Consider the following 26,923-nt stretch of genomic DNA (forward strand, 5'->3'; position numbering starts at 1 on the left):
GCTGACCTCATTCAATGAGACAGGGAGGTTGTGTAGAACTGGTTTTGTTTTCTTTAAATGTTAGAGGTTTTGCCAGTGACACCCTCTAGGCCTCGTTTTCTTTTTTCTGGGTTTTAAACTACAAATTCAGTTTCTTTAATAAACAGTTACATTTTCTGTTTCTTTGGTGAGTCTTGGTTGTGTTTTAAGGAATTGGTTTATTTCATCTAATTCTTAACATTTATATACATAGAGTTGTTTGGAATATTCCCTTACTATCCTTCTAATGTCTCTTGGGACTGATTAAGATCCTTCTCTCATTCCTGATAATGTTAATTTCTATCTTTTCTTTGTCAGTCTAGCTAGATACTGACAGATTTTACTGTTTGCAAAGAACCATGGTTTGATATCATTAATTTTCTCTGTTGATATTCTGTTTACAATCATACTCATTTTTGCTCTTTATCATTTCCTTCCTTTCGCTTTTGGTTTATTTTGATCTCCTTTTTGTACTTTCTTAAGGTGGAAGCTTAGATGGATTTGAGATCTTTCTTTTTTTCTCAAATACACATTTGTTGCTATTCCCTCTCAGCACTGTTAGTGCATCCCACGCATTATTTTCATTCAGTTCAAAATATTTAAAATTCCCCTTTAGATGTCCTTTTTGATCCTTGGATTATTTAGAAGTGTGTTGTTTAATTTTCAAGCATGTATCATAAAAATTAGGTAATGACTCCGATTACAGCTGCTTTTCCAGATGTGGGATCTTTGCTGGAGCAACAGACACCCTGGAATGTTGGGGCAGTTTGCCGTGGGCTGCAGTAAACGGGGTGACCTCACTGTCCACAATGGTGCCTTTTCGCTCATAGCCAAACTGCATGGGTCTGAGGGTAAAGGAGTGGAGGTGGGAACGGCTCCTCTGTTACGTATAGTAATAACCCACTGGTAGAAACCTTGCTTCCCACCCTAGCAACTTTGAGCTTTGCTGGTTTTAGAGATTTTGATTACCATGGGAAGAACGCTTCCACTACGGGACTCAGTGGCTCCACTGGGTTGGTCAAGGCTGCTGTCTTCCATCCTCGACTCCTCATTCCACTTACATCAAAGGAATTTTCTATTGGCTGCAACCTCAGAGACCCCAAACCCAAACCATCCATCCAGGCTGCCCCCAAACTCCTGACTGAGAGAAACTGGAAGAAATGAGTGGTCATTGTTGTTTGATGTCATTAAGTTTAGGGGTGATTTGTTCTGCAGCATCAGACAACTAAAATAACCACCTCTTCCCCAAAGTCCCCCAGCAAAACATTCCCTGGTGGGCATCCTCTCCTCCTCCTGCCTCCCCTTCCCCCCGAAAAAAAAAACCCCAAAACCCTGCTTTTGGAAAAAATCTCCCTTGTCATGGCTGGACCACGACCCCTGTTCTACACAGAATGGGGGCTGGGGTCAGGCACCCCTGGCCCTGCCTCCACGCCTGCCCATCTCGGCCTGGCTGTGTCCTTGGGGCCCGCAGACGCAGACCACAGTGCAGGATCTGGGTGGGGAGGACAGAATTTAGTTTATTATTCTGCGTTTTGTTCCTTAGACATCACGGTTCCTCGATGGAGGGGAATGTGTGTGTCCCACCTCCCTACGTCGTGGTCCCATGGGCTTGCTTAGGCTGTTTTCCAGGTTCAAAGTGCACTGAGAAAGCTTCACAGTTTTAATACTTCCTAGATGTTCAACTGAGGCAAAGTGACAAAATGGCCCCCCCCACCCCCGCCCGCCAAAAAAATAAAACCCCAAGCCCCCGGCAGCTGCTGCTGCAGCCGTATGAAAAAATAATACAAACTCTTCTTAAAAAATAGATTACACAGAAAGAACCCAGAGGACAGAGGAGTGTGAGAAGGGAGGGCTGCTCCAGCCACGGGCACGGATCCTCTGGGGGGTGGGGGCACTGAGATGAACGCGGGGGGCTGGGATGCTGGTGGACACTTGCCTCGTCCCTGCCACCCAACCTCCCTCCGATGCTGGCCCAGGCAATGCAGCTCCCCCCACCCCCAAGGGACCCTTTCTTCACCTGAGGCCTGGTACCTGCTTCTCACTAAAGTGGCTTCAATAAAGAAACGAAAAAGCCCAAAGCAAGAGGAAGGGCTGCTGCCTGGCCCCCGGGGACTTGCACCCTGCACAGTCAGACCTTTCTCTGCTTTGGAGCTTCGGATAATTATCAATACCTACGGCTACCTAGATGCCCCCTGCAGAGGAAGGGGCTCCTGGGAACTTGGCCTCTCCCTTGATCCGTGCCCTCCCAGCACCCAGCTGTGACAGGGCCCAGCTCCAGGGCCCCTTCCAGCTCAGCCTGGGAGAGTGGGAGAGCTGCAGCAGCATGGGGTGCAGGGGGTGGCCAGGGTGGGGGGGGCTGGGCCCGGCTCCTACAGGCCCCACCGGCTCATGCAGTGAGAAGCGGGAGGCGGGGGGGCTCCCCCAGGCCAGAGGTGAGGCAGGGCGAGGTGCCGGCGCGTATGGCCAGGCCAGCTCAGGGCTAGTCGGAGGACGGGCAGGGGCAAGGACCTCAGGGTGGGAGAAGGCCAGTCAGGGGCCTGGAGCTGGGGAGGGGGCTCCACACCCACTGCCTCCTCCCTGGAGGAATCCAGCTGCAGGGAGGGCCGGGGCAGCTGGGCGGTCCCGGCTCAGTCGGGGATCTCAGGGTGGGCGGGTAGTCCGCTCTCGCCACGGCAGTAGCTCTCCCAGAAGCCCCTGTCCAGCTGCTCCAGCTGTGGGCCCAGGGGCAGGTGGCCAGCCAAGTGCATGCGCAGGGTCTCCAGCCACTGCTCCAGCTTCACGAAGGAGGGCCTGGGGGTGGGGTGGGGGTGGTAAGCCTGGTCCCTGCTTGGGAGCAGTGCCCCCCAACAGCTGCCCCAGGCCGGGGCCTCAGCCGTACCCCACTCACCTCTTCTCAGGGTCCAGGTCACAGCAGCGCACAGTGATGGGGAAGAAGCTCGGGGGACAGTTTGGGGGACAGTAGCGATCCAGGAAGCCTCGCACATTGAGGCCAAAGTCCATGGTTCGGGGCAGGTAGTCGGGGTCTGCGTTCACGCGCCCGATGATCTGTGTGGACGAGGCCCAGCCATTACTCTAGGGAACCCCATGGCCCGGGGGCTGGGTGCCGTGCAGGTGGGCTGGAGGGCAGGTCTCGCTCGGCCTGGCCCCAGCCTGACCACACAGCCCACCAGGGTCCCCTGGCCTCGGCCCCTGTAGACGGCCAGCCTGCGGCCCGGAGTCAGGAGAGGGCAGAAGGGTCACCGAGCCTTGGGACCTGCTGCTGCCCGACCCGGACCTACCTCGCAGAGGACAATTCCAAAGGAAAACACATCCACCTTCTCATCATAGCTGCGGCCTGGACAGAGAGACAGACGGTCAGCTGGGGCAGCCGGTCCCCTGGGGGAGGGCGATGGGCCAGCTGGGTGGACGCCCTGGGCCACAGGCTGGGACCAGAAGGCAGTGCGGCACCCTCCATGGGGACTGGGTTTGGGCTCATTCAGCCCCAGCCCACCTTCGGGAGCCCTGGGTAGGGAGTTGCAGGCTTGGCTCAGTCACCGAGCAGGTATAAGAGAAGGAGACATAGTGACGGAAACATCCAGGGAGAGAGAGGGAGAGAGACTGAAGATGCCGCGCGGCTGGCTTTGAAGATGGAGGAAGGAGCCAGGAGCCAAGGAGTGCAGGCGGCACCTAGGGGCTGGGACAGGCAGGGGAGAGTCTCCCGGCAGAGCCTCCAGAAGGAACCGGCCCTGCAGACAACTTGACTATAGCCCGGCAAGACTGAGTTTGGACTTCTGACCTTCAGAGCAGTAAGACACTGACACAGGACCCAAGAGGGAGCCGAGGGAGCCGAGGGGCCAGGGAAGCCAGGACGCCGGGCGGCTGCAGCTCTGCCCAGACGCGCGAGATCATTCAGGCCAGAGGTCGGGGTCCCGCCAGGGACCGGGGAGGCAGACCGCACCCACCCGCTCACCGTGGATCATCTCGGGCGCCATCCAGTAGGGGTTGCCCACCACGGTGTAGCGCTTCCGGCGGTCCGGCTTCTTGAGGCTTCGCAGGTCCTTGGGCTGCGTCTTCTCGTCCACCATGAGCCGCGCCAGTCCAAAGTCGGCCACCACCACGTTCTTGTTCTGGGATGACGTCGGAACGGGGTCGAACCCAGAGACCGAACACCCACCCTGATCCACACGCACCCCAGGAGCACACCAGATGCCTGGCCAGCAGGCAGAGGGGGCTCAGGCACAGAGCGGGGACCCCGTTCCTTGCTCCCCAGGGGTGCCGTTCCCTTTGCCGCCTTCCCGCCTGCTTCCAGTGTCCAGGCTGGAGCCCCTGCTCATCCTGGGGCACTGGTCTCTGCCTCACAATAGAAATGGGAACAGTAGTCATTTCCAGAGACTTAGGTCCTCTGCTTTGAAACTTTACAGATTTTATCCCTCAATTCTCCCAACAACCCAGTGAGGTTCACTTTACAGATAAGCTGACTCAGGCCCAGAGAGGTTAAGAGACTTGCACAAGGCCGCCCAGCTAGTCACTGACAGAGCTGGGAGTTGAACTCAGGACTTCCAAGTCCCTGGTTCTATGGCTTTAGGTTTGCAGGAGCCCCTCCCAGGACCAGCAAAGAGGCCTGCGCATAGCAGAAATGCTGACCGCTGTGTCCAACCCTGGAGACAGGAAAATGAGAGGGGCCTCCTGGGAGCCCAGGGCTGGGGAGGAAGCCCCGGGAGTCGCTGCTAAGGCAGGAGCAGGGCTGGGCCTGCTTCAGCTTGCTGAACAAGCCCTGGGAGCCTGGATCGGGCTTGGCTGTGGCCTCGAGACAGGGCCCAGCCAGGGAGGGAGTTAGGACCAGCCTCAGCCTGAAGGGGGTGGGTGGGCTGCAGCCCCGGGAACAACAGGGACAGGGACCTAGGGGAAGCGCTCTTCTCTACGAAGACAGCAGGTGCGGGGCGGTGGGGGGCAGCCGGCAGTCCCTCCCTGTGCCCCGACTCCTTGGGTATAACCCGAGTTCGGTCAGTTCCTCAGATCCCCTGGGCAGTGGCTCTCAAACAACAGTGTCCACTGGGATTATTTTCATGCCGCTTCCTGCCCCTCTTCTCTTCCAGAAGATCTGGGGCGTGGGCCAGGATCTGCATTCCTAACAAGTCCCCAGGGGTCATCTGTTACAGGTGCTCACAGACACTACTAGGAGAAACTCAGCCCTGGGAAACTAGTGAGGGTGACCGCTGGGTTCTCAGAGGCTCCAAACTGTCCACACGAGTCTGGGTTGTGCATCGCTGGATTGGGGGGCTGGAGCAGCTCTCATCTCTCCGTCCTTTCCCACAGGCTCCTGCTGCAGTGACGCCCCTTTGCTAGCAGGAACCGTGTGAGCGAGCTCCTCGGGAGGCCCCCGGGACACAGCCTCACCCCCGTCTGGGCTCACTGTCCGCTGTTTCCCAGGAGCCCGGCACTCCTGTCCCATGAGCCTCTTGCTCATCACTTCCTGAACACCAGACCGGGCCCTGGCGTCTGCTGGCCGTCCACCTGAACCGCTCGTCCCACGCTCAGCTTACGTGGCAAACTCCCCAGGGACCTCCTTGTCCAGGACTGGGTCCTGGCCTCACTTCCCAGCTAGGTCACGGAAACTCCCTCCGCTGCTTCCTGGGGACCCTGCACTCAGCAGCCCTTGGGCTCCGGCTCCCTGGCTCCACACCCCTACTTAAATAAACCCCTTCCAAGCCTCTTTCAGGAAGCCTGCCCAGACTGGCCCACGCTCCCAGCTCTCCTCCAGACCCCAGCTGCTGGGCGGCCCAGGGTAGTCCTGTGGCCACTCTGCCGGGGCCGACTCTGAACACCACACCCAGGGCCCTCGACAGTTCACGCTCCACCTTCTTTATCGGTGCATTAGACCCTCCTAAAAACCCGGGGCTGCCTTCCTCCACTTTTCTGAGGCTCTAAGGGCTGCAGCCACATGGTGTATCAGTGGCAGAGCCAGGAATCAAACCCGGTTCTGTTCTCCTGGGCCTGAGCTGCTTTCCATGGATGGCTGCCCCCACCGGCCCACCTGCCCACTTCGAATGGGAGTGGGGGGCGGTGCCCCATGAGGCACGCAGTGTGGCAGGGCCCCTGCCACCTCCCTCACGCCCCCAGGGGCTCACCTCGCGGACCAGGCAGTTGTGGGAGTTGAGGTCCCGGTGGATGATGTTCATGGAGTGGAGGTAGGCCTGGGGGAGGGGGGCACGGAAGTCAGCAGGCCGCCCTGGGCCTCGGAGGCCCCCACCGCCCCTCCCACCCCAAGCAGGTCAGCCCAGGCGCTCTTCCCACTCTCCGACTGCCCCCCTCGGCCCCTCTCTCAGAGCTTCCTGGTGGGTTCTGGTTCTAGAAGAACTAAGAGTGCAATTCCAGATACCCGGATGGTTAGTGGTGGACCAGTAAGTCTGATCCTGAGCCTACTCACCATCCCTGAAGCGATATCCTTGGCAAAGCTCACCCTCTGACTCCACGGGTACTGGCTGTCCTGGGGGGAGGAGAGAACCGCTGGGAAGAAGCCCACGGGGCCCATGGGGGCCGCAGGGACAGCTGGGGGGGGGTGCGGGAGGGGAAGAGGGAGTGTCCTGGAAAAGTCCGGTGACCCCACTCCCTTCTGTACCCACACCTATCTGCTTGTGGGGAGTGGGGGTGTACAGTTCAAAACCCAATTTTCTAATAGAACAATTGATTTCAAACACTAAGTGATTACAAAATTACTCCTCTAGAGTTCCTGATTCACTGCCTCCTCTGAGAAGAAAGCTGTATTTATCTTTAACAAAATCCCGTCTGTTACAACTGAGCCACATCCCCGACAAAGCCATGGTCAAGGCCTCACCCCTGGTCCTACAGGTGTGAACCCACCTGTAAACAGGACCTGTGAAGATGTTACCAGTGCAGCAGAGCCCAGCTGGGCCTCCACCCAGATGACTTGGGGCCTCAGAGGCCGGACACAGGTGGCAGGAGACAGAATAAGAGGGAATGCGGCCGACGGCCACACGGCGGGGGCAGAGCCAGAGTGGGGGATCGCTGGCAGGAGAAAGCGTGGCCCTGCCGACACCTTCATTTTGGGCTTCTGGCCTCCAACACCGTGAGACAGTAAATCCCTGCTGTTTGAGCAGACCAGTCTGTGGCATTTGTCCCAACAGCCCTAGCAGACTAAGACACCATCCTTCCAAGTTTAAAAACTCAGAACCTACTCTCATGAATGAGCAGAGCTAGAAGGGTCTGGCGAGATGGCCCGCAAAGGGCCAGCCACAAGCCACTCCGAGAGCAGGGCTTTGGGGTCGGATGATCTGGGGGAACGTCTCATTGTCTAAGCCCATCCCCTTGGAGATCTCAAGTGTGGGAATTAGAATATGGGAACCGATTAAAGATTTGGAGGTGCAGTCAGGAAACTGGCTCAATTTGGCTCAGCCCAGTGTTTCTAAATCGTCCCTGACCACAGACTTCTATCTGAGAAGTTAAACCCATCAGGAGCCCGTGGGGCCCAAACTGGGAAATACCCAGGTCAACCAGCCTTGGGGAGGCTCAGGGAGGGAAGATGATCTTGTGGTCTCAGGGTGACCCCAAGATGGGGCTGGAAGGCAGGACTGGACCCCCGGGCACCGTCCAGCACGGGGGTGCTAGAAGGTATCCCCATTAGGAATTTTACTACTAAAGATAGATTTATAATTTGATTGTAAACCCTTAAAGAAACTTCTGAATTTTATGGAAGGTATTAAGTAGCAGAGATGATTCTGTTTTGCCAGAAGCAAAACAAAGTCCCCACATGGAGAATCACTGGAACATGCCCCTCTTCAGGTGTCCTGACCTGGTGCAGGTGCTGCTGGGCTTGCAAGCTCTGACGCAGGACCCTGCAGGATGGGTAAACCGAGGCAGCCTCACACATCCCCTCGGAGGGGCTGCTGCCCTTCCCTGGGCTTTAGATGGAGCTGGTTGCTCCTCTGATTTAGAACCAGGGCTGGAGAGCCCGAGACCCCGAGGCCAATCCCCCTGAAGGAGTGAGGAGACTGAGGCCCGGACAGGGAGGGGCTTGCTGGGGTCATGCAGTGGCTGAGGCCGGGGGTCTCACCCACCATGCCCTTGATGATGCCGCGGAGGGTGCCCCCCTTGATGTACTCTGTGATGAAGTTGAGCCTCTTGTCCTTGTAGAGCACGCCGATGAACTTGAGCACATTGGGGTGCTCCAGGCAGCGCATGACCTTCACCTGGGGGGACACACAGGCCGGGCCTATGTCCCCATCCCCCATTGCCCCCAGTCCCAAGGTCGGGAAGCCCCTGAGTCTGTCCTCTCACCCCGGACCCAGAGGCCACTGGGTGCCTTGCTAGGGCTGTTTCCACCCCCCCTTACCCTACCCCCCTCCCAGCAAAAACTTTATCTTCTTTCTACACGTGGCTGGAGGGTCACATCCTCCTGGAAAGAGAAGAGGGCCCAGGCACCTGTCTGAGAAATTGGGCTGGGAGGGGTGTGGCGGCTCACGGACCTCCTTGAGGAACGTCCTCTGGGTCTCCTCATCAAAGCGGATCAGCTCCTTCATCACCATCACCTCGCCTGTGTCCCGGTGCGTCACCTGTGTGGGGATACCAACGCGTCGGGGCTCAGGGTCAGAGGCCCCCCTCTGAGTCCTCTTCGTAGGGGGTCCCCAGCCCAGCCCAGCCCACCCCAGCACTGCCAGGGAGATGGACAGACAGCTTTGGGCACCTCATGGACACCTCATTTCAGGCTCCCAACCACCCAAGGGGGTGGGACTTACCCCATTTCACAGCTAAGGAAACTGAGGCTCACAGAGGTTTTCTCACAGGGCCCCCAGCTGGCAGGGAATTGGGGGTGCTGGACCTTAGGTCCAGGACCGCCCAGCCCAGAAGCCAGCTCTCTGCTTTGCTCTGTCTCCTGGAGATCGAATGGTGACTCTGCCAGGGACTCCTCCCCTGGCCAGGGGACTGGGGACAGGGCTTGGGGGCCTGGGCCTGCCTGGTCTCCGCCTTGGTCATAGTTATTTCCTTGAGGCAGGCCCCCATGGTCTGTATAACTTAGAACCTTCCAGCCTGCTCACAGGCAGGTTACATCTGAGCTGAGGAAAGGCTCATGTCCCTGCTTGGGGAGGGCACGAAGGGGTCAGCAGCCCGGAGGCCATCCTAGGGATGCAGCAGATTCAACAGGGGGCTCCAGGGAGGGGAACTTCAGAGGCATCCTGGGATTCCCTGCCCACCCCCCCCAACCCCCAGGGGCCACCTTCAGTGATCCTCATGAGATTATGGGTTTCCCTATACTGGATCCGCTGGACCCTTTTCTACCCGCTCCCTGCAGGAGAGCACTGGACAGGGAGTCTAGCAGCCCACACCCCTTTCACTGGGGATTCCTGGAGGACACTCGTGGGTCTCCCCAGCCAGCCTACCCTGCCCTGGCCTGGCCCACCCCATACCTTGATGGCCTGGCCGAAGCAGCCTTTGCCCAGCACCTCTCCGTGGATGAGGTCCGATGGCCGGAATATGCGGTGTGGCCGGCAGACCACCCGGAGGGATTCGGAGCGGCTCAGCTCCTTGTGCTGAGAGGCCGGGGAGCCCAGCGAGCCGGAGCCGGGGGACCTGTCGATGCTGTAGCTCCTCCTGGGAGGCACACACAGCGCCCAGTGCCATGGGAGGAGGCAGGCACCGGCCCCTCCTCTGCCACCTGCCAGGGCCCTGTCTGTGCCTGTCTATGCAGAGACCGAGGGCGGCCTGCCAGGCTGCCCGCCTGTCCCTCGGCCCCTCCTCACTCTGATGCCAGCATCTGGCACCCCCTGGTCCTGCTCTGTCTCCCTGGGTAAGGCCTGCTATCATGTCAGGGCCATCAGCAGGAAGGCCGGTAGCCTCAGGTAAGAAGCTTTCTCCCCCAGCATGGGGGTGCCAGGCCTCAGGATGCAGAGACAGACAACCTTCCCACGAGGCCCAGAACCCCGCCACACAGGGCCCTCAGCAGCCACACGCAGACGTGGAGGAAATCCATGACATCAAGCCCACAACTTGTCACAGTGCTACCGCCCAGAAGGTGCTCCCCTAAAAGCCTCCACTGGGAGTCCCGAGTGGGTCCCAGAGTGGAGCGGGTGGCTCTCTCCCGCCCTCCTGACTGAGGATTGGGCTTGGCACCTCCCACCCGGACACTGCAGTAGCCCCCCAGCCCCTCCTGCCTCGGGCACCAGAGCGGTCTTTGTAAAGCACATCACTTTGCTGTAGCCCCTTCACTGGGGCCCCCACTGGGCAGGACAAACCCCAAGACCCCTGCCCACATCTGTAGCCCTGCCATTGGCTTCAGCCTCAGTGCCCGCCCCACCCCAACCACAGCCGAAGCTCCGTCCCCCTGAGCTTCCTGCCTACTGCTCCTTGGAGCCGTGGTGCTGCTCTACCCAAGAAGCCCTCAAACTCCCCAGCTAGGGGAGGCGTGTCCCCTTTTCCCCACTTCTCACTACCCTTCCTCTTTCACAGTCCCCACTCCCCTGTGCTGACTCCCCCATCGGGAGACTGTGAGCTCCCGGAGGGTGAGGCCCGGGTCCCACGCCCCGCTGCGGCCCAGCGTCAGTGAAAGGAACCGGTGGCTCATGAGGCAGGGCTGACTTACAGGACGGGTTTCTGCCGTGCAGAGGTAGCCGCCTCCCCGCTGGAAGTGGGCGAGGGGGAGCCCAGAGGACTGGGCTCAGGCCCTGGCCCCTGGCCCAGCGGGTCGTGGGGGTCATGCTCAAGGGTCAGCTGGAGCAGGCGGCTGGTTTCCTGGATCAGCAGGTCAATCTGGGGAGAGCGGATGTGTGGACAGATGAGTCTGCCGCAATGGGAAGTGGGGGCGGGGGGTTGGGGGGTCAGGCATGAGGGCACCACCTCCAATCCTGCTCCCCAGACCCAGGTCCCCATACCTCATCCAGGGGCACGTTCCGGATGGGCGTGCCATTGATCTCCAGGATCCGGTCTCCAACGTGGATGGAATTCTTCACGTCTGGGCTCATGCAGCCTGGGTCCACTCTGTGGGCACAGAGCAGTGGTCAGCCCAGTGTCCGCCTGCACCCTGGAGCCCCCACAGACAACCAAGGCCCAGGGGACTGGCTCGGGTGAATCTCTCTTGGGTGACTGTTAAATAGCTACTGTCCAGAACACCAACTTTGGGTTTGGTGGGAAGATTTCTGTGATTGATTACTTATGTCTGCCATGGGTGTGAAAGTGGAGAAAGGTGGCGCATCTCCAGGTATCTGCCGTCCCACACTAGATGCTCGGCTGCTCCCTTTCAACAGAGCCTCGTCTCCATTATGGGGACAGACCGAATCTTCCAACTGCCTGGTGTGTTCGGGGCAGGTGAATGTCAGGGTGGGACAAGTCCTACAAAGGTCTGGATCCACTGACTTCCCACCTGACCCCCAAACTCACCCTGCAAGCTGTGGCTGCAGCGCCCATTCCTCCTGAATCGGCAGGAAGGGCTGGCAGCCTGTCCTGAGCCACGGCTGACAGGCAGAGGGGCCCTCGAGGAGTTGGCCAAAAACGAATTCACAGAATGGTTACTGTGCCAAATTGACTTGCTGCTTTAACTCGATGGTTTTAGTAACTTGGATTCACCTTGTCTTTATAAAAGCTTTTTAGGGAATTTCCACTTTGTCTCCGCCCTGAGATGGGGCAAGGGATTGGAGGGGACAGAGGGGGTGAGAGGCAGGGGCCACAGAGGAGACTGAGAGCTTTAAGAAAAGATTCCTAAAACTTCTTCATTATCAAAGGTATCTTCTCACATCACGGAGAAGCCTACCTTACAGTATAAGTCAACTAATAAATGCAAAAGGAATAATAGAGTTGGAAAATCAGCATTCTGCAGCCATTGTAGTAATAATCGATACAGGCAACAATCATCAGTGGATGCTAAAACCACTCAGCAAACAGTTGTTGGCGAACAGGATATTAACACATTCAAATCTTGTCCTAAATTATTTGTTGATTACAAAGGGAAACAAATCATTTACAGTAGAGAAATTGGACTCCACTGCAACCAATAATCAAAGGTGACATCCCTGATAAAGGACACGCTGACATCATGTGTTTCCTGTTGGGATGCACCGAGGACACAGAATCACGTGTGCAGCGTTGTGTCAAAAACGGCACAGCCTAAATCCAGCAAGAAGGAAGCGTCGGTCAAACCCAAATTGATGCACATTCTACATAAAAACTGTCTTGAACTCTTCAAAACTGTCAAGGTCATGAAAGACAACAAAAGGCCGAGGAACTGGCACAGATTAAAAAGAAGTGACATGACAACTAAATGCAATATAGGATATGTATTGGATCTTGGGTGTAGGAGGAAAACTGCTATAAAGGACAGTATTGAGACAACTAGCAAAATTCGAATATCGACTGTATGTTAAGTAACAGTATTACAGCAACGTTACGTTTCCTAAATGTGATAACTGATGAGATACAATGGATAGTTATATATGAGAATGTCCTTGTTTTTAGGAAAATGTCTAAATTATTTGGAGGGTGGGTCAAGGATGCCTGCAACTTACTCTTAAATGGCTTAGCAAATAATAGGTATATATGTATGTGTATACAAATATCAATATGTAAATATGCATGTGTGTGTGAGTAGAGAGAGACAGAAACAGATGGACACGCCCACAGGCACACACCAAACACGGCAAAATGTTACTGCTTCAGGGTTCCTGTAAGTTTGAAAAATTTCAAGATAAAAAGTCGAAAAAACAAAGACTATACTTTCATTGATGCAGGCTAATCATGGAAATAGCCTTAAAAATATGGCCCTTAGACTCTCCATCTTCCTTGCCCTTTGGCACTGCTGAAGCAGCAGGGAGAGGGGCACAGATCAATTAAACTTTCCTTAAAACGCTGCCATAAGCTAAATGAAAATCGGTCAACTAGAACTAGATTAAAATAAGTAAATCTGGTTATCGGCCCTGGGGCAAGTTCGGACTGTTTCCGAGGAGGACGTGGCTCTTTGAGATTGTTGGGAAATGAGATGATGAGACACTGGCTGGAAAGAGGCGTTGGCTGCTCCTCCATCCAGTGATGCAGACAGGGAGGAAATGTCCCTGGCCCTCTTCGTTTCTAAAATTCTGCCTGGTTTTCAGAGACCAGTGGGGGCCCCTGTCCCCAGTGGGGTCTCCTGTGACCCTCTGGCCAGGATGGCTGGTTCTGGAAACCTCATCACCTCTCTCGTCATCCTACCTGCTCACCTGTGTATAGAAGGTGGCTGCTGGCCTGGCTGATGCTCCAGGTGGGGGTGCAGAGTCAAGCCCCAGCACCCCCTTCCCCAGGGACATCTTCACCTCTCACCAGTGTTGAGGCTTAGGTGCCTGGCACCTGGAGGTGTGCAGAAAACGTGCACTGCATCGAATGGAATCTGCCACGTGGCTCCTATACCCAGAGATGGGGACACTTAAAATGCCTTCCCAAGATGTCAACGAAGGCTCAGGAGAAACCTTAGAAGGCTTCAGTGTCCAACTCCCTCACTGTTCAGACAAAGGCCCCACAGCCCAGAGAGGAGAAGGGAGCTGTTCAAAGCCACCACATAGGGTGTGGGCATCTGGGCTGGCTGCCTAATCTTCACTCCTTCTTGCAGCGCAAACCTTTCTACATCCTTTTGTATTTTTTTTAGGGATGATCTGCTAGTTTCACATCTTGGTTTCTGTCTGCCTTAACATGTCTTTATTTCACCCTCATTCTTAAAGGGTATTTTCAGCAAGTACAGAATTCTAGGTTGATCATTAGTTTCGCCCAGTGCAGTAAAGAGATCATTTCACTGATTTCTGGCTTCTGTTGTTTCTGTTGAGAAATCAGCCATCAGTTGAATTATCCTATCTTTGAAGGTAACCTTTTTTTTTTTTATGGCTACATCTAAAGTCTTTTCCTTTTGCCTACATTTAAAGTCTTATACTTTTGCCTTTGGTATAGTACAATTTCATAAGATGTGTCCTTGGGTGGATTTCTTTTCATTTTGCCGTTTGGGATATACTGGGCTTGAATCTGTGGACTGGCATCTCTCATCAGTTCTACGAAGAAGTTCTCAGACATCATGCCTTCAAATATTGCTTTTCCTCCACTCTTTCTCTCTTCTCCTTTTGGAATTCTGAAGAGGTGATTATTAGATCTTCTCACTCTGTCCTCGTATGTTCACGTCTGTTTCATCATTGAGGGTTTCTTTTTAATAATCACATATTTTCATCTCTGGGAGCTCTATTTTGCTCCAAATTTATTTGCTTTTTAATCGTATTTTCAAGCATCTCCTATTTATTGCAACACACGCAATACAATTATTTCATATTTTCCCTGATAATCCCATTATATGAAGTTTTTGTAGGACTGGTTCTGCTGGCTCTCCCTCATGGTGCTTTACTTCCTTGTATGTTCAGTGATTTCTCACCGAGTTGCTCATTCTCCTTGGAATACTTAGCTGAGTAAATTCCTCCAGGTAGAATCTGTGTCCCATTGTGTCACAGCCTGGGGCCAATACCAGTTGGGAACCATTTTAAACTGATTTTGCCTTGAGGTTTTTTGAACCATCCAGACATATGAATTTGGGTTGCAAATCTGACTTTATGAATCCTTGGGGGAGATTTTTTTTCTCCCCTCCATTCAGATTCAAACTAGTCTATCTTGCAATTCTGGGAGTGGGAGAGTAGGGAGTTGATGGAAGGTGTGGTTTACTTCTAATTCCACTGTGAGCTCTCTGGGGTCTCGGCTCTATTGGAAGGGGTTCTTTTAGGAGACTGGCTTCCTCAGGCAGGTCAGGGCTTTGCGAGGTCCAGCCATGAAAGGACTTGAAAACTGAAGTTTAAGTTCATTCAATTTAGATTTGCCCTCGAGGCACAGCTGCCTTCAGCATTCTGCAGATATAACTGTTCTCCCTCTTTCACTCACCCCTGACTTGATTACTCCTTTCTGTTGTGAGACAAAACATGGACTAAAAAAATGTTTTTAATATTTTACCTAGCATCTGTAATGGTTTTTAGAGGGATGACTGGGCTGTATCTGTACCCAGATTCCCACCCGTTCTCAGGGCCCCCTGTGCCAGTTTGAATATATTGTGTCCCCCAAACACTGTTATCTTTGATATAATCTTGTGTGGGCAGACATATCAGTGTTGATTAGATTGTAATTCTTTGAGTGTTGCTTTGGAATGCACCCCACCCAGCTGTGGGTGATGACTCTGATTGAATATTTCCATGGCGGTGTGGCCCCACACATTTAGGGTGGGCCTTGATCACTGGAGCCATATAAATGAGCTGACAGGCAGAGGGAAACTCAATGCAGCTGTGAGTGATGTTTTGAAGAGGAGCTATAGCCAAGAGGGACATTTTGAAGAAAGCACAGGAGCTGCAGATGAGAGAGAGTTTGAAGACGGCCGTTGAAAGCAGAATCTTGCTCCAGAGAAGCTAAGAGAGGACAAATACCCCAAGTGCAACTAAGAGTGACATTTTTGAGGAACTGCAGCCTAGAGAGGAATGTCCTGGGAGATAGCCATTTTGAAACCAGAACTTTAGAGCAGACGCCAGCCACATGCCTTCCCAGCTAGCAGAGGTTTTCCAGAATGCCACTGGCCATCCTCCAGTGAAGGTACCCGACTGTTGATGTGTTACCTTGGACACTTTATGGTCTTAAGACTGTAACTGTGTAACCAAATAAACCCCCTTTTGTAAAAGCCAATCCATCTCTGGTGTTTTACATTCCAGCAACATTAGCAAACTAGAACACCCCCATTCCTGGCATCTGCTACCAGCATAGAGCACCAGCGGCCCCAGCAGGACCAGCTGCACCCTCAGCTGGCCAGCACTCACCCCTGGATGGCACTCACCCCTGGACGCGGACGGTGTGGGAGTGCTCTGTGCCGCAGCCCGGCGGGCCGTGAGCTGGGTCGATGGAGACTGACAGGCCACGTTTGCCATGAGTGGAGGCTGGGATGGACACTAGGGTGACGGTGTGGGGCAGGTGGGAGCCAGGGGAGTCGGGCAGGGTCTGCTCGATGACGGGAGTCACCACAGCCTGGTAGTAGCAGTGCCCACTGCAGGAGCCAGAGGCGGCCGGGACCCAGAAAGCAGGAAGGGGAGAGGGTCAGGGTGGTCAGCAGCATCTCCACTTCTTCCACCCACCCACCCTAAGCTCCCTGCCCCCACCCTTCCCTTACTCCTCCTTATGGGAAGAGGCAGACTTGGCGGACAATGGGCCTGGGGGCAGGAACCGGCCCTGGCCAGCTCAGTCATTCTGAGCTTGTTTACGTTTGCTCATGCTCTATGCTGACCAGGGCAAGGCCTGTGATTTGGAGCGAAACCCAGTTCAGGAGGATTCATTCCAAGCCCACTTGGGATCAAGCTATGACCTCCAAACCAGCTTTATCAGCAAGAAAGCTGATACCTGGTCTCTCCTGGGTCTGATTTTTCGGTCATTTCTATCCCGTGGAGGGGAAAGCGGGACAGGAACAACTGCCCCCTCCAGGCTCACCCCGTGGAAAGGGAAGGGCCCTGGCTGTGAGAGCAAGCACCCCTGTGGGCCTGAGGTACAGGTGGGCGCCCCGGGCTTGCAGAGAGGCATGGCACCCACCAGTACAGCTTGGAGTGCTCCACCAGCGTGTAGGTGTCCCCGTCACCGATGAAGGTCCCGCACGCGAGGCAGATGAAGCACTCAGGGTGGTACTTCAGCTCCCCGGCCACCTGGGGAAGGGGGGAACCCAGCTCAGCAGCCCCTCCTGGCCCGGGAGCCCCTCTCCTTGGAAGGGCAGCCCCAAACAAACAGCAGGGACTGGCTGGCTGGCTCCAATGGCAGGGGCAGAGGGACCCAGACAGACAAACAGGTGCAGGAAGCCTTTAGGACTCAGAGGGCCGTGAAGACAAGGGTGAGGGAGATGACGGGAGACCTGGAGCAGGGAAGCCTGTGGGGATGGACACATGGAAGGGCACCCCCCACGTGTGTGCACAGGGGAGGGGCACTCACCATGACCAGCCCCTTGGTGATGTGCTCCGAGCAGCCGTGGCAGGACTCGCCATAGCGGGCCCAGTAGTCCTTCTTGCAGAAGAGCTGCCCATCCTTCTCGTAGTACTGGTGCGACAGGGAGGCACTGCACTCACAACACCTGGTGGGGAGACGGGTGGGGGGGCTGGGTGCCGCCCACGCCCACTTGGGCCTTGGCCACACCTGGGCTCGGACACACCTGGGCCTTGGCCATACCTGGGCCTCACCATAGTCTATAGGAACCTTTTTAAGAATTAGACACTCATCTTGGCAGCAGCTGCCAGCTATGGGGCACAGGCTTGGCCAGTGGCCGGGGATGGACTGCAGCAGTTTTGTGCTCAGAGCATCTGGCCCACCTGCTGGCCCCCTACCCAGGGGCGAGAGGTGCAAAGCTTCTCACATGAGCCCCTGTCCCTTGTCAGGCAAGAAAGATGGCCCACATGACTTCCAGGGGAATGAATCTCCCTGGCGATATTGGACATGACTCCCAGGAATGAACCTGGCCCCAGCAATGAGGGACTGAAAATGCCTACTTGACAAAAAGGAGGAAAAAGAAAGGTAACAAAATAAGGTTATGGTGGCTGAGAGATCCCAGATAGAGTCGGGAGGCTATCCTGGAGTTTCTCTTATGCAAGCTCCAGCTAGACATCCCAACTGGCCACAGCATGCCATGCCCTTACCAAAAGTAGTCCCCAAACACCTAGGTCCCTACCTGAGGTTCTATAAAAGATTCACTCAGAACCTTTAATCCACCAGAGTGTTCCTATGCCAGACAAGTCCTAAAACCAGAGGCAACAGCCTCTTTAAGAACAACAATCAGATGCAGCCCCCTTCCCCACACTGTTGACAACCCCTTTTCAATATGAACAAGTTAGGGTGCTCACTGCCTAGACACTCCTGCAGATGGAGAGATTAAATGAGAGTAAGGAGTGGCAACAGACAAGATAGGATTTAACAAAGGATTACAAATACTAAAAATTTATAAATATATATATATATATTTTTTTATATGCTAGGGTATTAGAGTAGCTAGAAAAAAATAACTGAAATGGTGGAACTGTAACCTATAATATCCTTTGGAATTTGTTCTATAGCTATTCATTGAATTACACTTTGAAAGTTTTCACCTTTCTGTATATACTCTATATTTCACAACAAGGAAAGAACTGAAACTGGAACGGTAACCCACAACAATTTTTGAAATTACCTATATAACAGCCTGTTGAGCTGTACATCAAAAGTTAACACCTTTTTGTATATATTTTACATTTTACAATAATGGCAACAACTGAAATTGGGGAACTGTAACCATAACATTCTTTGAAATTTGCTAACTACTTGTTAATTCCTACTTTGAAAGTTATCACCCCCCAAAGTTACTTCCTATTCCGCTAAGATACAAGGGAGTTCAGCCTAGAAAAAAGCAGGCAAGACAAGGGCTGGATTGGCTTCCTGGATCCCAGGCAGCCCCCCAGGTGCTGCCAGGCACAGGAGGAAGGGGGCTGGGGGAGGGGCGCCCAGCACAGCCAGCCCTGCCCCCACCCGCCAGCTCAGCAAAGCAGAAGGCTCTCCCAGCACCCTCAGGAAAGCAGCCCCACTGTATGAAGAGGGGCCTGTGAGTGCCCGGATGTGCGGGGTTGCCAAGGCCAGTGTCCCCTTACCCCACTGCCAGCAGCTACCAAGGGGGCCTGACCTGGTGGGGCCTGTGAAGGGCAGATGGGGAGAATGATGGAGCAGATTCTAGGTGCCACTCCCTGGCCCCGGAGCTGGACCTCCAGCCTGGCTTCTTTCCACCCAGCGGTCAGCTGAGCCACGATAACCACATGCAAAGGCACCTTGAGCCCACAGTGGCCCGGGCCCACTGAGGTCTGGAGAGCCTGGGGGTCCTGGCGCACGTGGCTCCGCCTGGGCCAGTGTGCACACCCAGGGCGGGCACAACCTGGGGTTTCCACCCAGCTCTGCTGCTGGGTAGGCACTCAGGGGGACGTGACAAGGCCACAAAGGGACAAGAGGACTCAGGGTCAGGGCTCTGCGAGGAAACCACCCAGGAGAGAGATGGGCAGGAAAGAGTGGGCTGGGGCGAGAGAGCCCCTCGCGTCCACTTGTGCCCTGCACAAAGGGGCACCCACTGACTGCTGGTTAATTTAGTGGAACTGAGGGAGGGGGTCTGGTGGGCGAGCAGGAGGAAGAAAACAGCAGGAAAAGTGCCGGTGGAACACTGTCCCTTTAAGAGGACCCAGCCAGTTCCCCATTGTCTGGGAGCCAGAGGGAGAAGGGGGGGGAAGGCCAGGGAGGGGGAGTGCGCACAAAACACCCGGTTTCAGACGCACATGGGTGGGTGGGTGTACGTGCAAGGAAGGGGGGAAGTGAGCTCCTAGCGTGGGGTGAGGAGTGGGGGGGGGGGAAACCCGAAGCCGTGACGTCACCGCCCGCCCATGTCTGGATCGGAAATGGGGCTCCCCCGCCCCCGCTCTCCCGCCACGGCCCGGGCGCACCGTAGTGGGCGGGGTCTCAGCGAGCCCCGCCCCCTGCTCCTCCGGGAAACGGGGGAGGCCCCTAGCGCACATTCCCGTGGGGCTCTAACCAAAGCAAGGCAGCGGGTCCCGGCAAAGGGGCGCCCTCCCCCCACGCCTATGCTGCTTAGACAGCGATTCGCTTCACGCCCTTGCATCGGACACATCCATGGCCGTCGGACTGCCGGAAGCGGGGCCCCGCTGGGTGGTGAGGACTGGGGGCTCAGGAGCCCAGCTGTGCCTCCCTCCCGGGCGTCCCATTCATCAGGCCCAGAGGGAATGCTCTTCTGCAGCCTGAAAACGCCTACTCCTTCATTCAGTCACTCGCAAACACTGATCACTGTTGCTCCGTCTTCCAGGGGCCTCGGCGGCCCTGGAAAACCCAACTGTGATGCGTCACCAAGGGCCCCGTGGTCACCACTTCCTTGAAGCCTGCTCAAGGCCAGCCAGGCAGACTGGGTGGGCGAACACTCCCCCCACCCCTGCGCAATGCAGCTCTTCTGTGAGTTCCCTGAGGGCAGGAGCTTCCTGACGTCCCAGCCCAGGGGCCCACAAAAGCTTGTCCTGCTCTGTTCCCTCGGCCTGGAGCATGGACTTTCTTCTACCTCCCAAGTTGGAACGGCCCCACGGCCGGCTGGGGCACACATCTCTCTGCCACCATCTCAGACAGGGGACCAAGACAGCCCCGGGCTCACGCAGTGTCACAGTGCTGGCTCGCGCAGGCCACGGTGGACCTTTGTGGATGGAGGGCACACAGGGCCCCTGACCTGTCCATCCCCTCACCCCTCAGGCCGCGTCCTGCCAGGAGCCAGAAGGACAGTAGGGGCGGGACAGGCCTGGATCTTAGGGGTGACCTCCACATGCCACCTGTCCCCACCAAGGATGTCAAGGGAGGAGTGCCAGGTACTGGGGGGGAGGGGAGTGCAGATGGCCCAGGGGCAGCCAGAAAGGAACTCCTGGGGAGGTCTTACTGCCCCACCACAGGGTGCAGCTCCTGGACCGCACAGGAAGACAAAGCCAGGCTCAGGCAGGAGGGGAGGAGGTCAGCTGGGGCGAGAGGCAGTAGCCTCAGCAAGCACAGATGTGGGGTCCATCCCTCCCAGGGCCACATCCCTGGGCACCAAAGGTGAAGGGAGAGCAGCTGGAGGACCAACCTCACTGGAAGACTGTCCCAGAAAAGCCAGAAGCTTCAGTGGCGGCCTCCCCTTCCACCCTTCTCCCCAGGCAGCCGGCAGTGACCAAGAAGTTTCGGTTCTCCTGCCCGGTAGCCTGCACCCAGGTGCGTCTGCCCCACGTTTGGCCCTGGGCCGGCCACCACGCCAGGCCAGGCGCTGCCTGGGGCCCAGGGCAGGTGGGGAGGGGGGCTCCACTTACTTGGCCCCTCTGCGGAAGCGGTGCCTTCTCAGGGTGGAGCCCAGCATCCTTGGCAGCTGCGGCAGGGGCTCTGGAGGCCGAAGGGGAACCCAGGGGTAGGCCTGACCTGCCACTTCCCCCCTCCCACTCCAGGCACCAGGGATTGGAGGCTGCAGGGGGCGTGGCCGCTCGGCAGGGGAGGAGGATGCACCAGTGTGGGTGCCAAAGGATTTGGTCCGGGTAGGCAAGAGGAAGCAAGCAGGGAGGGGAGGCTGTGGCCGGCACTCTGCCCTCAGGCCCCACCCCCACCCCCATGCTCCTGCGCCGCTGCTCTGACAAAGGCACCAAGGCAGGGCCTCTCTGGGGACAAGGACAAGCTCAAAAGCAGCTGCTTCTTCCGGTGCTGCCCCCAAGGGAACAGAAGTTGACTTTCCATGGACAGCCTGTGCCCCTTGCCTGCAACCCAGGGCAGGCTGCAAACACTCCTGCCAGCTGCAAGCTTGCCCTCCTTGCCCGGGGCCAGCCTACCCAGCCTCCAGGGAGCAGTATCCAGAGCCATGGCTTGTGCACTGCAGGCTGCTGGGAGGGGACTTCCTGGAGGAGCAGCGGGGCTGGGGGAACCTGCACCTCTCTGGATCGGCCCTAACCTTCCAGGAGGTAGGGCTCACAGGGGTGGCATGGTCAGACCAGAGAAAGGGATGGGCCCTGGAGTGATAACGCCCTATTCCCCCCGTGCCAGTGCCAGAGGGGACTGGCATTGGGCCTGCGGCAACCCTCCCACTACACATGCCGGGGGCAGAAAGATCTTCTCAGACAGATCTGCCCTCCCTGCTCGGCGCTCCTACGGTGACCTGGGCCGCCTGTCACAGCACCAGTGCCGAACTGTCTCCGTCAGTTTACGCGATGGCCTCCCCCAGCAGGATGGAATGTCCTCCAGGACACCTGAGCAGCACTCAGAGGCTCAGGCCGTGAGATGCAAAGCTGGGGTCCCCGGCTACCTCCAAACTCCTACCCAGCCCCACTGATGGTCCCAGCCACAGCAGCCTCCCTGCCATTCCCAGGGGCACCGAGCCAACCCCCAGCGCAGGGCCTTTGCACAGGCAGTCTCAGCCCAGAAAGCTCCCCCCCAGCTCCTTCCAGGGCACTCTGCCCAGTGCCCGAGGTGATCTTTACTGGTTTACTGCCCGTATCTCCAGCTAGGGGGCAAGCTCCCAAGGCAGGGACCCTGCCTGTCCTGGAGGGACAGGACTGAGCCACCTTGAGGGTGGGCTCCAAAGCCAGGCTGCTTGGCTTCACCTTTTACTAGCTGTGCAAGAAACTTTGAGCAAGTTATTGAACCTGGTGTTTCAGTTTCCTCATCTGTACCATGACTCGAATAAACAGCACGTACCTCACAGGACTGTTGTGAGGTGCCAAGATAGTACCCCTTAACTATCTGCGACGGACTGCCTGACTCAGAGATGCATGGATGTTCTGGGGGGTGGGGGCAGCAGACAGAAGCCCCAGGGCAGACTGCATGCTGGTCACTGGGTCTCCTCTCCCATCAGGGACAGAGGGGCGGGGCTGGAGGCTGCAAGCACTTCTCTCCTCCCTGAACACTTTCAGGGGTTAGGGGCCCTATGGGGGGGTGGGGGTCCCTAGAACAAAGGTCTCAGTGTTATTCCAATGCGGGCTGGGCTGGGCCCAAGGCCTCGGAGCCCAGGGGCTGGTGGCAGCCCCACCTCGTGGCACTGAGATACTCTCAGAGGGGAACTGCGCAGAATCCAGAGCCTCAGGTGCCCGCCGAGAGCTGGCTGGGCTGTCCAAGGGCTTTGCTCTTGGGTTCCCTCCTGCTGCCCACGTGGCCCGAGCCAGCACTGACCTCTCTCTGAGATGCTTCCTGTGGCCATGGGGGGTAAGGACACTGTCAGCCTTGCCAATCTCTCGGGGCCAGGGGCACTCCTGTTAAGTCAAGGGGTACTTCCTGAGGAATAGGAGCTGTGGTTCTTATCACTAAGACCTGTGGGCCTTCCCTCCTCATGGGAGCCCTCCCCAAGCCCCCTGCCATACCAGGGACAGCCCCAAGGTGCCTTCTCCCTATCTCCCTGCCTGGGGTTCATACAAAGTGGTGGCCTCTCCAAGGCTGAGTTCACATCCTGCCCCACTGCTTCCCGCACCCAATCCCCCACCGTGGCTTCCTGGGGCTGCACTCCTGGCTCTCCCCCATGTCTCCAAGGCTCCATCTCCCTCCCCAACCCCAGGCACAGGCACCCCAAAGTTCTTCCATTGCTTTCTCTTGGTCCCATTTCAAATCCCATCCACCGTCCCAGCGTCAGCTGAGTGGGCCATTCTCTCTGGCCTTCCCACTTCTGACAGCACTTGGACCCCCAAGGCCAGCCCTGGGCAGGGGCAGCACCACCCTCTACCCTGGATGGCCCAGGACACCTCCAGCTCAACACGGATGGCTCCAAGGCATCACCAACCCAGCCCCCAGCTCCATCAGGGGCAACAGGACCCCTGCCCTCCCCAGCACCCAGGTAAGGAAACCTCAGGATCGCTGTAGATTCCCATCTCTGCCCTCCATCAGTTCTCCCACTGCCCCCTCTTCAAATCTGCAGTGATTTGGAGTCAGAGACGTGAGTCTGAAGCCTGGTTCTAGCGGGGCAATCTTCAGGGAGTGAGTTAATTTCTCTAAGCCTCCATTTCTCATGTGCAAACTGGGCAAATAAATGTACTTCATACGATTATGGGAAAGGTTTAATGAAACAACCATAAAAGAGTGCTCAATAAATGATGGCTAATATGACCAATACTTCCCAAACACTGTCCCCACCCTTAGTCATGGTCCTCAGGCAGACCTTATGAGCTATTGTGACATCCCCTTCCCACTAAGTAACCACCACCTGCCCACTGGGATGACGTCACTAAACAGCACGTCTGCCCCTGTCCCTGAAACCCTCTGCTGCCCTAGGGGGAAAACGTCCTCCCCTTGGCATTTCAGGCCCTTCACAGAGCAACTCAACTTAGCCTCCCTGTGGCTTCCCTTGACTCACTCTCTGTTCCAACCAGACGGGCTGTGCCTCTTCCCTCAGCCATCTGCACTGTCCGTGCCTTTGTACAAAGGTTTCCTCTGCCTGTCGAGAGCCTCCATCCTTCCGGAAGGCCTCCCTGCTTGAGCACCTGCCCGGGACCCCCAAGGCCTGCTGCCTGCTTCCGGCCCTGCCAGCCAGTGTGGGTGTTTGTATGTCTATTTCATTCACTGGCTGTGTGACTTTGGTCAAGAGAATCAACCTCTCTGTGTCCCAAATTTCTCTCTGGCAAAATGCAGGCAACAAGATCTCTAACTATGCACAGTGTTTAGAATTGTGCCTGGCCTCTACTGAATGCTTTAAAAGAAAAAAAAAGTTCGAAATTATTATTAAAATTGAAAAACAAATCCTTGTCAGAGGCCCCCATTGCCTAAAACCAAATTCCCTGGGCTGGTGGTCAGTGCCTGCCAGGTGTATTTTCCCTCCTCAAAGGCCACGTCCTGCCTGAACTCTGCTGTTCGCTGTGCCAGGCCCTGTTATGGTCCCAGGCCCCGCACGTGCCAGGACCTCTGTCTGCAATGCCTTCCCACCGCCCTTTTCCACCCGGAAAACCTCACATCCTCTGAGGTCCCTGCTCTGGTCCTCGAGCCAACTCAGAGGCAATCACCTCCTGCACCTGGTTTCTCTGACAGCCCTGCTGGGTTGACCGGGTGAATACTGGGTCACCACGACCTCTACTTTGTCCTCGGCCACAGGCCTGTCCCCACACCTCTCCCACCCTACAGGGAGGGGGATGATCTTACTGGGCTCTGCCTCTTCACAACCAGCCTGGGGCCCCACGAAGGAGGTCCAGCCTCCCCCAAGGGCCTAGTTTGTCTCCCACCCTGGGCCGTAAGTACCCGGAAGGCAGGGATACACTGTTCTGCCCCTGCCTATGTGCCCACAGGCTGGGTAACACTGGTTGAAACAGGGGTCTAAAATGACAAACAGAAAGGCCTTTAGAGATCTTGTAGTCCAAAATGCCTCATTTTACAGATGGGGAAACTGAGGCCCAGGACCTGCTGAAAGTCATAGCCAGGGACAGTGCCAGGAGAAATACCCAGGTCTCCCAGATTCCTTGCCCAGCCTTTTGTCTCTGGAGTCCTTGTTGGGGGCAGTGCCGGCCCTGAGGAACCCACCCCCCACCAGCCTCACCCTACCTGAAGCAATCTGCATGCCAGTCAGCGTTCAGGGCCTGGAGGTACTGTCCGTCATAGATCCTCTGGCCGCAGCTCGCACACACGGGCAACTCACTTCCTGCAGAGGCAGAAAGGGAGTCAGGAACCAGTCTCAGGAGGCACAGTTTGTGCAGAGCCAGCCTGCCCCACCAACCCCAGTGTCCCCGCACCGATGCTTGCATACACACAAGGAGGCAGGCTGAGCAGTCATTGTGCCAACCAGGAGAAGAAAGGACATTGCTCTGACAGTCTCGCGAGACATGAGCTAAGTCTAAATAAGCCTCTCTGGGTCTCAGTTTCCCTATCTGTAAACTGAGAAGGCGAATCAGAGTCCATTCTCCAGCAATTACATTCTCCAACACAGGGTCTAGCAGGGTGAATGGGGAGAAAAAAAGCAGCAACATTTAGAAATTAGGCAGCAGGTGACACACTTGTCTCAGCCCTTTTCTTCTCTGGCCCCTGATTGCCCAACAAAGGCAGGGACTGGACAGGGCTGGGTGGGGGTATTCCGGGCTGAAGCTTCCTGGGAAAGGCAGGTATGGCCTGACAAGGGGCTGGGGCCGCAGAGCTGGGTACTTCTAGACACCTGCTCTGAAGAGGCAGGCCACTAGGTATGCTTAGTCATCCCTAGGGCCTAGCACTCATGGAGCTGCATGGGCCCTGGAGGATCCCCCAGACCTCCCCCACCCCATAATACAGATCGGGAGACTGAGCCCTGGAGAGGGGCAAGACGTGCCCTGGGAGCACAGCCAGGCTCCAAGGCCACTGCCTGCCCCTCTATGAGGACCCAAGGACCCAAGGCAGGGGTGATGGGGAGGTGGACCCTTGCCCCAAGCAGGCTTCGCTGGCTGGGTTGGAAGGTGGGGAGCCCCAGGGCAGGGCAGGGGTCGAGGGGCTGGCCACAGTCAGGACCTGGCTGGCCTATGTGACCATTCATCTCAGGAAATGTGGGAAAGGAGACCCCAGACTCTGCCCAGGGCTGGGAGTATCTCAGGGGTCTTCGAACCCTAAATGTAGTGCAGCCTAGATTGGGCACCAGTGTGGGGGAAGGGGCTGAAGAGGACTAACTGCAGGTACCCGGTTTGGTGCAGGGAGGGGAGGGGATGTGGGGGCCTCGGCAAGGGGCTGCACGTTGCCTCCGATTTCCACACATCTCTGCTCCGTCCACCCCCTCAACCACCGGGACCAGAGGCCAACTATCCCATCCCCAACTGTACGATTGGGAAACTGAGGCCCAGGGCGGGGGCGCCCGCCTCAAGGTCACAGAGCTGGGCAGGCGCGGGGCGGCGACTCGGACCCAGGGCTGCGGCCTCCCCAGCCGCCCTTTCTTCCCGGGCCGGGTCGGAGACTGGATAAATGTGGGGTGGGGGCAGGGTGAGGCCGGGGCTGGGCGGGCAGCGTCTGGGACTCCTCCGGCGTGGTGGTCGATCGGCGGAGGAGGGAAGGCGAGGATGAAAGGGAGGAGGGCAGCCCCTCCAGGGCTGAGGAGGGGGACGCCGAGGGTGGGCGTGGGCGCCGAGGAGGGGCCTTCTGGGCTGGGGAAGGGCGAGCTCATCCCCGAGGAGGCAGGGGCGCGGCCTCGCGGCAGGCCCGGCCCGGCCCCCCATCCCCGCCCCAGCGCCCTCCGCTCCCCGCCGGCGGCGGCGGCCCCCAGCCCGCCGGACCCCGAGGTCGGCGCCCCCCAGCCCGCCCGGCCCCGCGCACCTTCCTCTCCCATACGTTCTTCCCTCCAGGTGCAACAAAGTAGCGTCAACCTCATGCACTCGGCGGGGGGCGGGGCTGCGGCTGGGGTGGGGGGGGGCGGCCCGGGCCCCGCCGCCGGCCCGGGGAGGGGGAGGGCGCGGGCCGGGCCGGGGTGGGCTCGGGGCTC

The 26,923-nt window shown here is 56.9% G+C and overlaps 1 protein-coding gene across 3 annotated transcripts; it reads right to left on the reverse strand.

The window, feature by feature from the left end:
- Positions 1-1,511: 1,511 nt before the first annotated feature.
- Positions 1,512-26,902, reverse strand: LIMK1 (LIM domain kinase 1). Of its 3 annotated transcripts, XM_037814440.1 has the most exons (16): positions 26,758-26,900; positions 25,036-25,132; positions 16,945-17,083; positions 16,555-16,664; positions 15,812-16,018; positions 10,881-10,986; positions 10,592-10,758; positions 9,420-9,603; positions 8,481-8,567; positions 8,073-8,204; positions 6,425-6,484; positions 6,126-6,191; positions 3,968-4,124; positions 3,297-3,352; positions 2,906-3,063; positions 1,512-2,808 (listed from the first exon to the last, which is right to left on the reverse strand). In XM_037814440.1, the coding sequence occupies exons 1-16, from the start codon at positions 26,810-26,812 to the stop codon at positions 2,646-2,648; spliced, it is 1,944 nt and encodes a 647-aa protein (XP_037670368.1). In that variant the 5' UTR covers positions 26,813-26,900; the 3' UTR covers positions 1,512-2,645. The 3 variants fall into 3 exon arrangements, with proteins under 3 accessions (XP_037670368.1, XP_037670369.1, XP_037670370.1); XM_037814441.1 differs by lacking the exons at positions 25,036-25,132; positions 26,758-26,900 and adding an exon at positions 20,850-21,115; XM_037814442.1 differs by lacking the exon at positions 1,512-2,808 and having other exon boundaries at positions 2,921-3,063; positions 6,425-6,479; positions 26,758-26,902.
- Positions 26,903-26,923: the final 21 nt, after the last annotated feature.

The sequence above is a fragment of the Choloepus didactylus genome, chromosome 21 (genome assembly GCF_015220235.1).
Source record: "Choloepus didactylus isolate mChoDid1 chromosome 21, mChoDid1.pri, whole genome shotgun sequence".
Taxonomy (NCBI): Eukaryota; Metazoa; Chordata; class Mammalia; order Pilosa; family Megalonychidae; genus Choloepus; species Choloepus didactylus.